The sequence below is a fragment of the Saccoglossus kowalevskii genome, chromosome 5 (assembly GCF_978046115.1).
Source record: "Saccoglossus kowalevskii chromosome 5, keSacKowa6.1, whole genome shotgun sequence".
Taxonomy (NCBI): Eukaryota; Metazoa; Hemichordata; class Enteropneusta; family Harrimaniidae; genus Saccoglossus; species Saccoglossus kowalevskii.
The window spans coordinates 35776767-35793849 of NC_140645.1; the positions used below are offsets into that span (position 1 = coordinate 35776767).

The 17083-nt window shown below is 34.2% G+C and overlaps 1 protein-coding gene across 1 annotated transcript in view; it reads right to left on the reverse strand.

Moving 5' to 3' along the window:
* The window catches only part of LOC102801859 (E3 ubiquitin-protein ligase CBL-B-like), a 70773-nt gene that overhangs the window by 31336 nt on the left and 22354 nt on the right, over positions 1-17083 (reverse strand). Inside the window, exons 4-5 of the mRNA XM_085499366.1 lie at positions 6242-6461; positions 2780-2800 (exon numbers count right to left, since the gene is read on the reverse strand). Coding sequence (XP_085355492.1) covers positions 2780-2800; positions 6242-6461 — 241 coding nt within the window. The remainder of the gene's footprint in view (positions 1-2779; positions 2801-6241; positions 6462-17083) is intronic.

The following is a 17083-nucleotide window of genomic DNA, read 5'->3' on the forward strand; positions in this document are numbered from 1 at the left end:
ACAACTACTACAGTACACCGCTATGTCACATATGAATACTGTCACTGTCCATGTAATACTACAACTACTACAGTACACCACTATGTCACATATGAATACTGACACTGTCCATGTAATACTACAACTACTACAGTACACCACTATGTCGCATATGAATACTGTCACTGTCCAAGTAATACTACAACTACTACAGTACACCACTATGTCACATATGAATACTGTCACTGTCCATGTAATACTACAACTACTACAGTACACCACTATGTCACATATGAATACTGTCACTGTCCAAGTAATACTACAACTACTACAGTACACCACTATGTCACATGAATACTGTCACTGTCCAAGTAATACTACAACTACTACAGTACACCACTATGTCACATATGAATACTGTCACTGTCCAAGTAATACTACAACTACTACAGTACACCACTATGTCACATATGAATACTGTCACTGTCCATGTAATACTACAACTACTACAGTACACCACTATGTCACATATGAATACTGTCACTATCCATGTAATACTACAACTACTACAGTACACCACTATGTCACATATGAATACTGTCACTGTCCATGTAATACTACAACTACTACAGTACACCACTATGTCACATATGAATACTGTCACTGTCCAAGTAATACTACAACTACTACAGTACACCACTATGTCACATATGAATACTGTCACTGTCCATGTAATACTACAACTACTACAGTACACCACTATGTCACATGAATACTGTCACTGTCCAAGTAATACTACAACTACTACAGTACACCACTATGTCACATATGAATACTGTCACTGTCCAAGTAATACTACAACTACTACAGTACACCACTATGTCACATATGAATACTGTCACTGTCCATGTAATACTACAACTACTACAGTACACCACTATGTCACATATGAATACTGTCACTGTCCATGTAATACTACAACTACTACAGTACACCACTATGTCACATATGAATACTGTCACTGTCCAAGTAATACTACAACTACTACAGTACACCACTATGTCACATATGAATACTGACACTGTCCAAGTAATACTACAACTACTACAGTACACCACTATGTCACATATGAATACTGTCACTGTCCAAGTAATACTACAACTACTACAGTACACCACTATGTCACATATGAATACTGTCACTGTCCATGTAATACTACAACTACTACAGTACACCACTATGTCACATGAATACTGTCACTGTCCAAGTAATACTACAACTACTACAGTACACCACTATGTCACATATGAATACTGTCACTGTCCAAGTAATACTACAACTACTACAGTACACCACTATGTCACATATGAATACTGTCACTGTTCATATAATACTACAACAGTTACTACAGTACACCACTATGTCACATATGAATACTGTCACTGTCCAAGTAATACTACAACTACTACAGTACACCACTATGTCACATATGAATACTGTCACTGTTCATATAATACTACAACTACTACAGTACACCACTATGTCACATATGAATACTGTCACTGTCCAAGTAATACTACAACTACTACAGTACACCACTATGTCACATGAATACTGTCACTGTCCAAGTAATACTACAACTACTACAGTACACCACTATGTCACATATGAATACTGTCACTGTCCAAGTAATACTACAACTACTACAGTACACCACTATGTCACATATGAATACTGACACTGTCCAAGTAATACTACAACTACTACAGTACACCACTATGTCACATATGAATACTGTCACTGTCCAAGTAATACTACAACTACTACAGTACACCACTATGTCACATATGAATACTGACACTGTCCAAGTAATACTACAACTACTACAGTACACCACTATGTCACATATGAATACTGTCACTGTCCAAGTAATACTACAACTACTACAGTACACCACTATGTCACATATGAATACTGACACTGTCCAAGTAATACTACAACTACTACAGTACACCACTATGTCACATATGAATACTGTCACTGTCCAAGTAATACTACAACTACTACAGTACACCACTATGTCACATATGAATACTGTCACTGTCCATGTAATACTACAACTACTACAGTACACCACTATGTCACATATGAATACTGTCACTGTCCATGTAATACTACAACTACTACAGTACACCACTATGTCACATATGAATACTGTCACTGTCCATGTAATACTACAACTACTACAGTACACCACTATGTCACATATGAATACTGTCACTGTCCAAGTAATACTACAACTACTACAGTACACCACTATGTCACATATGAATACTGTCACTGTCCAAGTAATACTACAACTACTACAGTACACCACTATGTCACATATGAATACAGTCACTGTCCAAGTAATACTACAACTACTACAGTACACCACTATGTCACATATGAATACTGTCACTGTCCAAGTAATACTACAACTACTACAGTACACCACTATGTCACATGAATACTGTCACTGTCCAAGTAATACTACAACTACTACACCACGCCATGTTAATACTGTAAACTACTTTATTTTCACAAGACATGTTTTTAAAAATTATGCGAGTCAGTTAAAAACATGAAATTTTAGATTGACAAATACCAAAATATCCTGAAATCACATAAAAAAAAAACTTCTAGAAGTGAAAATTAAGTTGCTTACAGTGTATCAAATTTTGCATTAGGGTTTATTTCAAACAGAGCAGAAAACAAAATAAATGCAGAGGAAGCACTAAAAACAAAGCTATATACACACCTTATTTTGGTTCATTCTTGTCTGTAAAAAAACGGCAATAAAAGCAAAGCATTATTGAGAGAGCCAAAGAAAGCAAGACATTGTGTTTGTAAACAAACTTATGGTAAAAGAGAGAAACAGAGTGGGCTTGAGGGCGGAGGGCATTGAGAAAGAAACATTAACACAGTAACTACATGAATGACCCAACCGCTCTTGTAACCAAAATGCGTTTTGAAAGCCATGTCTATCACTGTTTTGGTATTTGAAACCATGCACACAATAGTTTGTAGCCAGATGATAACATTTTATAGTCTATCAGTGTTTTGGTATTTTAAGCCATGCACACAATAGTTTGTAGCCAGATGATAACAATGGATAGTCTATCAGTATTTTGGTATTTTAAGCCATGCACACAATAATTTATAGCCAGATGATGACATTGGATAGTCTATTAGTGTTTTGGTATTTGAAGACATGCACACAATAGTGTGTAGCCAGACGATAACATTGGAAAATCTACCTGCAAAGTTGATAGCGTTCTGTATTTGTCATGTCATATGTTCTTGCCATATGACAACCATTTAGTTAAAAAAAATCCAAAAATTGAAAATATCTTCACAAACTGAAATCAAAGAAAGCTTAGAAAGAACTCCCATGTGCTGAGAGTATTGGAGACACATTAAATATAATTCGAAATTACTTAGCTGAAAACTAATTACGCAAATCAGAAAATTAATATGAACAGATTTGAGTGTAAAACTAATGAGGTCTGCGCAATGTAACAGAAAATCTATGTTTCCAAGTTTAATTGAAATGTGATTAGCACCAAAAATTTATGAATTATTATGCTTATTAGGGAATTAATATGAACAGATTTTTACCCCAAACTAATTAGGTTTGTACATTGTCCTAGAGCATCTTTGTACTAAGTTTCATTTCATTCATTTCGTTGGTTAATTATGCAAATTAGGTTATTAATATGCACAAATATTTACCGGAAACTAATTGGGTCTGCATAATTCTAGATTCATTGAAATGTGATGATTAGTACTTTAGATATCAGTAGAAAAGCTGAAAATTAATTATGCAAATTAGTTAATTAATATGCACAGTTATTTACCCTAAAACTAATCAGGTCTCTGCATAGTCCTAAAGGATCTATGTACCAAGTTTCATTGAAATGCGATTATTAGTACTTGAGATACCCATGGAAAAGCTGAAAATTAACTAATTATGCAAATTAGGTGATTAATATGCACAAATATTTATCAGAAACAATCAATCTCTGCATAGTCCTTGAGTATGTAAGTACCAAGTTTCATTGAAATGTAATGGTCACTACTTATATCAAATGCTGAAAATTAATTAATTATGCAAATTAGGTAATTAATATGTACTGATAAAGTATATTCACTGGATTTTATTTTCACTGAAGCATCCCTTCAGCGAAAATAGCAAAAATAAATTGCAAACGAAAAATAAAGTATTCTACAGTATTTTAATTATGATTTGTGTTTAGTCGATATATCAAGGATGCACGTATGTACATCAGTGATTATTTATTTCATTTCAATATTATCTTACTCTAGATTCAGGCCCATATATCAAACTATTCAGATATATCAAACTATTTACAATCTCAACATTAACTAAGGAATGTGAGTGTAGCCTGTGGACACAATGAGTAAAGTTTTTTGGTAAATCAAAACTCTGTCACCAGAGAAACATTTTCATAATACCGGGAAAATAAATAACAGAAAACAAGAAAAATGTGCAGTTTCCAATGGTGGACATGTTGTTTTGCTGTTGACATGTGGTATGCAAATTACTAGCACATGCACAAAGCTATTAAGGGAGCAATAAAACAAAGGATTGGGGGGTGGCGGCTCAAATTTACATCAATTTAAATGATGATTTTTTATAGTTATGACTTGTATATAATTATAACCTCAATTAACAATATATTTTTGGTAATTAACTAATTTTTAATTAACTAATGGTTGTCACTGTATACAGTAAATCAGTGGTGTATGTTAAACTATTGACAAATCACATATAAGACACACAGAAGCAGCTAATCTCAAACATGTGAAAATATTCAGACAGCAAATGTGCTTCCAATAACTTGATATGTGCGCCTCAGAAAAAATATGCAAGAAAGAATCCACCATCATTTTATATCATCATTTCCAAAATCAAAAATTTGTAAAAGACCACCACACATTGTTGGATGAGCTATGCTATCCCAATGATAAAATTGCAGACAGGTGAATTAAGTAAATGATTTTGGTTGGCAGTCAAGCCAGTAATCATACTGGCAATAACACTGCTGTCAAAGCCTTATTCTTCATGCACACACACACACACACACACACACAGAAAGTTCACATGATGCAGAAATGTGATGGCATGCTAGGTAGATGTGTATTATGTAGACCATGAACACAAGAAGCTAGATGACAGCTTTGATCATCACCAATACAATCACATAATCATCCAACATAAATAGACCATTTTCTGTTCACTGCGAGAATCACGCGTTATGCGTGAAATCTAATGTAAAAACAGGACAAACAAAGGTCATAGCGTCGTAGTCGCGTCAAACATCGCGTGGGATTCGACAAACACGAAGTATTTCGGGGACATTTCCATGCTTAATAATTTGCTGTCCACATTTGATGATAGGCAATTTCGATTAAGTAAGGGTATTCGGAAGCAATATTCCTCTGTCGAAGATCGGCCGGTCAATGTAAGCTACGAAATAAAGAAATTCTAGTTCAAAATCAAATCGTTCGATTTTTGCGGCAGACGTTCAACGCGCGTCTTTCATGCATCTCGCGAGATCTCGCAATTGTACGGAAAATCACCTATTTATTTTTCATGATTAATATGAAGAAAACTAACTGATGAAATTTAAAATCAAGTCAAATCAAAGAAAGCTTAGAAAGATCTCCTGTGTGCTGAGAAGTATTGGGGGAAATTTGAAATTTAAGATTCGGCTTTTAAACAAGAAGCTTGATAACTAATATTTGTCTGCTATTTGAGATGTACAATGTGAAAACAATGTGATCCACATTATTGTAGACTATATATAACACTTACAGAAAATAAATTGGATTTTACATCATTCTGCGGTTTTCAGTCTACCAGTAATTTAATCCAGAGTACAGATCAAAAAAACTCTGGGGACAATTTGCAAAGAAAGGTGGTGAAAACGACTAATTATTTTTGATGATATTACTTGATGTATTTGTCCAGAGAACAGAAAAATACCAAAAAGAGTGCTTTACTAAATGAGCTACTAACAGTTAATCCTACTTTCATCATACCACTTCTAGCACAGCACTTTGAACATTCACAAAATAAGCAAACATAATTTGTTTAAATTAATTGAAATTAAAACTATTTGGTTCGAAATAAACTAATGAAATGAGAGATATTGCACCAAAAATGTTTGTCAAAAAAAATAATGACATTTCTCACCTGCCACGCTGTAAGACACGGTGTGCACAATAAATGACCACATGGCTCGAGACGTACATCTTTATCATTCTCAGCACATATTTTACAAAGCTGGAACGTTGTGCCCATTTCACAGTAGAGCTCATATTGTTCGTAAGATACCAAAATGTGTTCCTCTGATGGTTTATGCAAGATATCTGTAAGGTCTGGATTCGGTTCATGTCCATCAGGATACAGATAACTGGGAAACAAAATACACTTCAATAATTCATGGTTACAGATACATATATACATATGTTGGTTGGTGTTCACTACATACATATGTTGGTTGGTGTTCACTACATACATATGTTGGTTGGTGTTCACTACATAAATATGTTGGTTGGTGTTTACTACATAGATATGTTGGTTGGTGTTCACTACATACATATGTTGGTTGGTGTTCACTCCATACACATGTTGGTTGGTGTTCACTACATACACATGTTGGTTGGTGTTCACTACATACATATGTTGGTTGGTGTTCACTACATACATATGTTGGTTGGTGTTCACTACATACATATGTTGGATGGTGATCACTACATACATGTACATATGTTGGTGGGTGTTCACTACATACATATGTTGGTTGGTGTTCACTACATACATGTTGGTTGGTGTTCACTACATACATATGTTGGTTGGTGTTCACTACATACATATGTTGGTTGGTATTCACTACATACATATGTTGGTGGGTGTTCACTACATACATATGTTGGTTGGTGTTCACTACATATGTTGGTTGGTGTTCACTACATACATATGTTGGTTGGTGTTCACTACATACATATGTTGGTTGGTGATCACTACATACATGTACATATGTTGGTTGGTGATCACGACATACATGTACATATAACAGCGTCCGGATTACTTTCGGAAATTCCGTCGCGTTTCGGAAAGTTTTAATTTTCAAAATTTTTGATTATTTATTTGTGCTTTTAGGTTAGTGAGAAGGTTATAATAATTCTTCATTTCACTTTAACACTGTTTTTACACCCCTCAGACCCCTTTAAAAAGTCACTTCTGGCCATTATAATGGCCACTATTTTCTTAATGGCCAGAGTATTGACCAGAATTTTTTAAGTGGCCAAAATATTTACCAGTGTTTTTAAAATGGCGGTTTTAATGACCCATGTTTTTTATACTGGTCAGAATAATTACAATTGCTTTTTAAATGATGGAGTTGATGAACATTTTTTTTTGATGGGCAGTATAATGGTCATTTTATTTTTCATTACATACATAAAATGACCAGTATTTTTGTTCATGTCTCTAAATATAATGGCCCAGAAAACAGCCTGCTACCTCGTGTGAGCTCAATATACGTGTGGGAATTTATTTTTCCCAAGTTTTACTGGCGCTTGCAAGTACACTTAAATGAAATTTCGCGAATATTGCCTCGATCCCCAGTGAAATTTCATAGTAACGCTGATGCCAGTGACTGCTGGTGGACAGCATAACCTGCGGAGTATTTAGATGGTGTTGAATCATAGGACGATTGCAGTACTGCAACTGGCACATCAAGGTATGAATTTGTAATTATTTTACCATTTTACAATGACTTCAATACAATATTAGATACTTTTGTTGTTGTTTATGTAGCAGGATAGTCTTTTGGGGCTTTCGTTTTTGTTCAGTCATGGCACACTGTGTAAGTAATGCTTCATTATTATTCATAATTGTCAAACAACAAGCTCAAGTAGGTGTTAATGAGGATTAGCTCCTATGTTTGTTAATACAAGAAAAGTATAAACAAAATTTATTTCCAACTCCTGAAATCTGCAAAAAAACATCAACGTAAATTTGTTTCCATTCATGGCAATGTTTTCAAATTATTTTAATAAAATAATTTAACTGACTGCAAAATGTTTGTTTTTTTTAAATTTTCGAAGACTATGTATATTGTTTTTTTTTTCTCTTCAGACAATACCAGCAATAGTGTACTGTACACTGGGAAATCTAATTTAGTAATCATGTATTAACTATATATATTATATATATTATGCCCATAACATCAAATACCATACAGAATCCCTTTTTCCTGTAAACTAGTATAGATGATATATGCCTACAGTGTGCAACAGTTCATTTTTCTTTGCGCACAAAAGAAAAAAGTAAAACTCATACTCAAAATAACTTTTAATTTAGCATGGATTTAAACTAAATTTCTATTGAATCTAATATTCTTTGCTCATCTTTGAGCCCAATTTGATTTGAATGAGTTGTAGAGATCAATATAAAAGGGAAGTGAACCTGAATGTATGCACCTAAAGTAGGAATAAACAGAAGACACTTATTCGTAGCATTCACGTAGAGCTCTTTAGCAAAGGTTAAGAGGTCCAATACGTTACCCTGTGCTAAAAAAATGTGCATGAATACAGGCTAAGAAATACTAGGTACAGAGTAAATCTGGTCAGTCCAAAGCCTTAGCACAGGCAAAACAAAACATGCATGAACGCTTAGCTCGGCTAAAAAAACCATTGTATTTAATGTTCATTTAGGAGATTTACTACTATATTCATAACTTTTTATTTTGGTGTGCCATTTCCTGCATGACAATCAACGCTAACACATATAGAGAGATTGACTCAAGAAAAAATTTACCGATGATGAGACTGTGCTACTTCCTGTTATTCTGCAATTTGCACTTTCTGAATTTGCTTTGGTATTGTTTTATAACTGTAGAACTAACTTTCCTAGTTACTCTTACTGAGCACTCATAGTTAAAATTTCTGAAGATTTTGCCTATTCTTAATAAGTTTGGGCGTTCCTTACCCAGTGCTAACCATTGTTTCCTTCTGTGCATGAACTCAAACATATGAGATTAGCTTAAATCTTAGCCCGTACTTTGTGTAGCATGAACACTACTATTGAAGATACAGGAGGCAAATGGGCGAGACTTAAACAAAATATAATGAAGGTGTAATATTCAGTCAGTAAATGTCCTGGGCGTTTCTGGGTCAGCCAAATTGATCATGGGTACTCTGGCTCAACTGGGACAAAAAAATATTTAGTCTATACATGTATAACATTACTTAAATCATAGACCTTAGAGAACAGGGACATACTACTGTGGCTACCCCTTTCATGTAACCTTAGTTATAATCCTCTACCCAAATTAACACCTTAGAGAAACTGATAATAAAGCTATGTCAACACCACTGTTACATCTTTTTCTATTTCATAAGCCAAACATGGCTGCCAGGGTGTAGCTACACAAAATGAGACACTTTTGTGGTTGGAATATAATCAGAAAAATTAAATTTGATCAAAACTTGAATAGCCAAGTCCATTCTATTGATGCGAGTGAAACTAAAAATTAACAATTTTTATTCCACTATGAAATCAGGAAAGGGAAACAAAAATGGTAAGTTTTCTCTGCAAGGAAACAAAACTGCCTAAAAGTAAACAATGACCAAGAAAATTTGTGTCATTATAACAAGTGGATTTTTCATCATATTTAGAACAGATATAGCATAGTGCACTTGTTATACACTGACTAATGGGAATACTAGTAAAAACTGTTTCAGATGTATAAATCTTCTAGGTACATGTATATGTATTAATGAGATTATACAGGAGGTTATAACCCACATTGCACATTGTCTCAGACAGAAGTTGCATGACCCTGTTTTCTAAGGTCATGCTTAAATCATAACCATCCGAATACCATTATTTCACTTTTCAAACTAAACTGTTTTTATATTTTTAATAGCATTTTTTTGATTTTGAAAAAAAAATATAGAAACAATATTACACTTAACATAATTACTCTATTAGCAGCACATTGCGCTTAGGTAAATTACAGGGATCTTCAACGGTCGAAATATGTAATATTTTCATGATTTAGTATCCACAAATGTAATTTTAGAGCAAATATGGTATTGTATTGGATCATAATTATAATACAATTATTTATTTTGTGAAAGTACCTGGGGATCGATGAAGTTGTACATGCATGGTGGCATTCCCATTGTGGAGGGACTCTATAATTTTGTATGTACACAACTTCCTACTTTGAAAGACAAAATCATGCAGCTGCATTGTTACATAACATTCTTTTGTCTCTTGTAGGAAGTTAAATCCCCCTATTGTTCTCAGAAATTAGGTTCCCAAGTACAGCAATGTACTGTCCACAGAGGGACTGTGTACTGTCCTAGTCTCTCAAGAGATGAACTGTGTGTATATATGGCACAACCCCTTAATATATTCGGTTAGGAAACAATTTGATGTTATTCTGTTTTATTTGATATTTATATTTTTTCAATCAGAATGTACCGGGTATCATCTTTTTGGAAGTATATCTGAGTTGCATAGGGGAAAAATTGACATATCACAAGATGTCATTTTATCCACATTGTTATTTGTGAGGACAGAAATATGCCAGAATACACAGACACCACACATTTTTGTTTCCAAAATTGATTACAAAGTGTCTTAATTAAAAACTGGTCATTGTAAGCTAATAGCAATCTGAATTATTTTTTGCAGATAATGACAATTTAAAATCAAAGAAAGCTTAGAAAGAACTCCCATGTGCTGAGAGTATTGGAGACACATTAAATATAATTCGAAATTACTTAGCTGAAAACTAATTATGCAAATCAGAAAATTAATATGACCAGATTTGAGTGTAAAACTAATGAGGTCTGCGCAATGTAACAGAAAATCTATGTCTCCAAGTTTAATTGAAATGTGATTAGAACCAAAAAATTATGAATTATTATGCTTATTAGGGAATTAATATGAACAGATTTTTACCCCAAACTAATTAGGTTTGTACATTGTCCTAGAGCATCTTTGTACTAAGTTTCATTGAAATGGAATAATTAGCACCGTGAAAACTCCAAAATTTCGACCCCTCTAAAAATTTGACCGCCTATTTATTTGCCGGGTTTCGGTGTTTTATTTACCTCCAAATTTTCGACTCCACTAAAAATTGCCGACTCATTCTTATTCGAAAATTGCGACCAGTTTTAGTTTTCCCCCAAACGAAAAAAAAAACCGATGTGAGCGTTCAAACGGGACCTTTCTCAAAGGCATGAATCCGGGTTTCTGATTGACTGAGAGATTTTTATTTTATTGGTAACGAAAATATATTCTAAATAAACGAAGTTTCAAATAAAAACGAACACAAAAATCTCGGCATGCTGCGTTTCTGAATTGTTGATTATTACTGTACTCAGTAGTGATTATAATAATGTACACAAAATAAATTTGTTGAATGGTTATGAAATACAAATAAAAGTCAACTTAGTTTCATCGTAAGTGAATGATTCCGGTCTCGTATAAACGTTTGATGCTGTAGGATATCCGCCATGTTCTCTTAGGTCAAATAGGTCAAATCGCTAATTAACCAATCAAAAAGCTGGATGTTGCGAAAACGGCATGATTTTTTTTAAATAAAAAAATTAGTTGTTTTTAAAAAATAAACTGGTCATCTGAAGAATAATTTAACATTGTTCACAGTGATAACAGCTCATTCTCGAAAGGAAGCTTACCCGCTCACGCTAGTCACGATAAAAATCATACTCGTGTACTCTTGAATAGACAGACGTCAATGACTACGGTAAAACTTAGACTCTATTTTAGCCGGCAGGATTGATTGAAATGTCCGAAAAATGACGCCAAAATACACCTTAAAAGTCCCATTTTATTTTCTTAAATCCCATTATATTTTTTAATCCAAGGGCGAATTTACGGCAGAATTTGGTCCCTCAAATCACCGGTACGGTGCTCAAATAAGGGACACGTGAGCTTTGATTCTAACCGGATACATTGCACTGGGTCGGGGAGATCGTTTGCTAAACTTCCATGTATCTTTTGTCCAATGGGTACCTGTACTTCGAACATTCGCAAGTTTTCCTAGGTAGTGCGAGACAGCTTTGTCTTTTGACCTATTAGTTTTGTGCTGACCTCTTCTCCGCGTCTTGATGTTTTGTTTTGCTTGTCATAATACTCACTGATTGATGACTTTGTTTAGATTTTGAGTTACAACTTGGCCACGACCTTTGCTTTTACCGTGAAACATGAGGAAGTTTACGTCAATTGACGGACATTGCATTTTTTAAAAACTAATGAAGCACACTGTCTATCATCCCCATTTTTTTTTGCTGATTTCTATTCTGAAAAATTCGACTGTCCGAAAATGCACCTTAATTTTGACTCTAAAAACACGTCACATTTCTAACACAAATTATTTAAAACCAGTCGAAATTTTGGAGTTTTTACGGTACTTTAGATATCAGTGTGAAAGATTAAAATTGGTTAATTATGCAAATTAGGTAATTAATATGTACAGATTTTAACCCACAATTATTCAGGTCTGTCTATTGTCCTACAGCATCCATGTACATTCATTGATATGTGATGTATAGTACCTGAGATATCAGTGTGAAAGTTGGTTAATTATGCAAATTAGGTGATTAATATGCACAAATATTTACCGGAAACTAATTGGGTCTGCATAATTCTAGATTCATTGAAATATGATGATTAGTACTTTAGATATCAGTAGAAAAGCTGAAAATTAATTATGCAAATTAGGTAATTAATATGCACAATTATTTACCCTAAAACTAATCAGGTCTCTGCATAGTCCTAAAGGATCTATGTACCAAGTTTCATTGAAATGCGATGATTAGTACTTGAGATACCCGTGGAAAAGCTGAAAATTAACTAATTATGCAAATTAGGTGATTAATATGCACAAATATTTATCGAAAACAATCAATCTCTGCATAGTCCTTGAGTATGTAAGTACCAAGTTTCATTGAAATGTAATGCTAACTACTTATATCAAATGCTGAAAATTAATTAATTATGCAAATTAGGTAATTAATACGTACTGATATTACCATAAAAACTATCAGGTCTGTGCAGTGTCGTATGACATCTATGTACCAAGTTTCATTGAAATGTGATGATTAGTACTTGAGATATCAGTGGAAAAACCGAAAATTGACTAATCATTATGCAAATTAGGTAATTAGTATCCACGGATTATTACCAAAAACTAATCAAAACCTAGCATTAGTTCAGAGCATCTATGTACAAAGTTTCATCAAAATCCAATGAGTGGTTGTTTAGATATCAGTGGAACAGTCATGGAACCACTAAAAAATAGCTAATTATCATGCAAATTAGGTAATTAATATGCACGGATTTTTACCAAAAATTAATCAAATCTGCGCATATGTTCAGAGCATCTATGTACCAAGTTTCATCAAAATCCAATGAGTGGTTCTTTAGATATCAGTGGAACAGTCATAGAACAGCTAAAAATTAGCTAATTATCATGCAAATTAGGTAATTAACGAGCATGGATTTTTACCAAAACCTAATCAAATCTGCGCATTGGCCCAGAGCATCTATGCACCAAGTTTCATCAAAAACCGATGTATGGTTCTTGAGATAGCAGTGGAACAGTCGGACACACATACACACATACACACACACATACACACATACACACATACACACATACACACATACACACATACACACATACACACATACACACATACACACATACAGACACACTAACTGCAAAGACTCCCATTTTGTGCTTCGCACATGGGAGTCAAAAAGGAAATACTATATAAATGGAACGTAAGAAGTTGAAGAACCAGAATTTATGGACGTGACGTTAAGGGGAAAAAAAAGTTTAACCAGTATTGATGGATGCAATGGTTTAGCATTTGCATGTTTATCAGTTTTACATTTGCACACAGATTTTGAAAGTTCCAAGTGTGTAGAGTTACTGTACATTCCTTTTTTTAGGTTTTCCCTCAAATAAAAGTGACATCTTTCAACTGGTATTTCATGACTTTCAGCTATCTTATATAGTTCTTCTTGCTGACCCTTTTGTACACACCCACACTCACTCCACAATCTTTCATCTTCTTAATAATAATTAACAGGAAAATATTATTGAAAAAATCCTGTAGAGATCAAAAACATGAACAAATTTGACACGCCTACATCTTTGAGAAAAAATATTTTACACTAGAAAAAGAATAGCACAAAAACAAAGAGGAGAAAAAACATTTTGCACAGCCCCTTCCTTAAGCTAATCGCCTCTCAAGAAAACTTGATGAATATCTGGAGGAGTATGACATTGCAAACCTAAAATATTATTATCCACTAAAACAGTCTGTATGGCTGTGCACTACATCATGATTTTTCAAAAACAAAACAAAACATGGCATACTTTTAATATTGCTTACATATTCTTGTTTTGTCTAATGTTTTCATTAATTATCCAATTTCTGTACTTTATGTGTTTGTACACTGAGCTGAATAATTAAGATGATGTTTTGAAGCACAGTGATAGAGGGACTGTGTTTGAAGCAATGTTTTAACCCCCCCTCCCCCCATATGACTTTTTTACTTTGCAAAGCTGTACCTCCCAGATCTTTAGTTGTTTATGCATAGATGGTCTTTGGTTATAAATTATTTACTTTCCAGTCATTTTTGGAAGTGTAAACCTTTGTCATACTTTCTGCTGTGTTGACTTCCTGTCACTATGCTTTTGTTTCCCTTTGGTTAGCTAAACATATGAACGCTTGTTGAAAATCACACTTGGAAGTAAGAGTTTCTAATGGAATAGCAAGCAATCTAATCTATTCCTGAAATTGTTAAATTATATATAGTTTTATTTGGAAATGTCAAAATAAACTTCTAGGAATCTGTTATTCAGTTCAAAAAATAAACTGGTTGCATGCAGAATCTCAGAGAAACAATTGCATGTATATGCTAGAATGGACGGATGTTGCAGCAGCAGAAGTTTGGGCCTGGACATTCCAGTCGCATTTTTAAAATGATTTTAAATAATGTACGTATTCTTAAACTGTTACATGAGAGGGGCCAGAGCATGAAATAATATTTTAGTTTTGGAAACTATGCAAAGATGTGTGTTCAGTAATTCAATACCTTTGATGAGCCATTATTAAATTAGCATACTAAGGGTTAGATTTGAATAGATTCCTAGTAAGATTGGTGCATTCTTAATTCAAAAAAACTTAAAAAGTTTTAATACTACTAAATTATACATATGTTTGATATAATTTATTGTAAAACATTAATGTTGTTGTGAAAATAGTTTCATACATAACGGTGAAAATTTGCCAAAATCCTTATATGTGTTGCCAGTGATATGCTAGTTTCCATTGTTATTTAAATGTACTCATCAGGGAGGTAATCCATTACAAAACATCACTAATCCACAGTAGTCTGGTTTCAGGCTACACCAAGTCATAGTCATAAGAGGAACTTTGACCAAGTACAGGCTAAGATATAAGTGAATCCCAAATGTTTGCATATCAGCTATACCCAATTGTGTTCACTCACAGGAGGGCCCAACAGTTATAGCACAGGCCACAGTGTTGAGGGTCTGTGCACTGGCTAAGAACACCCAAACTTGTTTCCCAAGGGAGGCAGCAATTATGAACAAACAATTAAACAGCAATGGTACAGTGCCATAACTACACTGTTAACCGAAATAAACCAACCACAAATTATCGAAACAACCACCATATATTTCTCTCCCTTAATATTTTTTTTTTCATTCCTTTTCCATGTTTTATTGATTTATAATGCTTATTTTTTTTATTAATATCATCACCAGTTTTTTCAATTGTTTTTTTTTTAAACCATTGTGGTGCTTCCGATACTAGTTTGCTGATAGTTGTTAAAAGGGAATTTTTGTGATGTTGATTGGTACACTCAAAAGCAATATCACATGTGCAATTTACGTTACACCCAAAACGGCATGCGTGCGCATGCGAAACACCATATCTTCGACTTCTGGGGAAGTCGTCTACTAGTATCCATGGAACTATAAACCCCAGGAAGAACAACGAAACTAAGAGGATTAAAAAAACCTTTGTCTTAGTTTATCTTACAGTGCTTTCGCTTTTGTTTCCACAACATTAGTCATACTCCATGTTAGTTGCCGCCGATACGCCTGTATCAACCGCTTTGCTGGAAACAGAAAACTTGAAAAAAAAAATTCATATCTGCGCAGTAAAATATTTCATTCACTACGTATGCGCAAACAAGTCGGTCTGCAGCGTGACCTTCAGTGTACCGGAAATCATGCAACGGGTCGGAGTTTTAGCAAGTTTTCACAATTTTCAATGTCGTTTTTAGATTATTTATTGCTTTTTTCAATCCTTGAAAAAATAAGGTTGCGAAAGTTTGCGAAACATGGGGTTTGGTATGCTATTTGTTGTTGAGATATCCCGACTTATTCCGTGTTTCCCTTCGATCGCCAGAAGTGGCAATGTGTTTTTTTTTCCTGTTGAATGTCGCTCATTTATCAGTGTTTTTGTCTTGGCACCATTGTTTTTTATGCTATAACCGAAACAACTCGATCACGTGATATCCCGAAGTCGCTCGATTGACTCCGAAAATGACCGATAGCCTGAGATAAACGTTCATTTGCGTAAATCGGCTTATTTTTTAATGCGACGAAACAAACAGTCAAAATAAACATTCGACATCGCGGCAACTATCATAGTTCAAAGGAAACGAAGTGGTTGTTCTTCCTGTGGTTTATAGTTCCATGTAGTATCCCACCAGTCATTAATTACTCCGTACACGCTTCCACACTGATTGGGTCGCTGTAGTAGAGCATACAACAACGCCAATTTGGTTCGCTGTCTACGACATGCACTAATAAAACTCTGCATTCTGTAACGCCGTTATATACTGTTCCTGTGCATCCAAATAAGTCGGTCTGTCTACGCTCGTGTTCCAGTGCACTTCGCTTCATAAATTAGATTGAAACATGTCAGCAGCAGAAATTTTGCG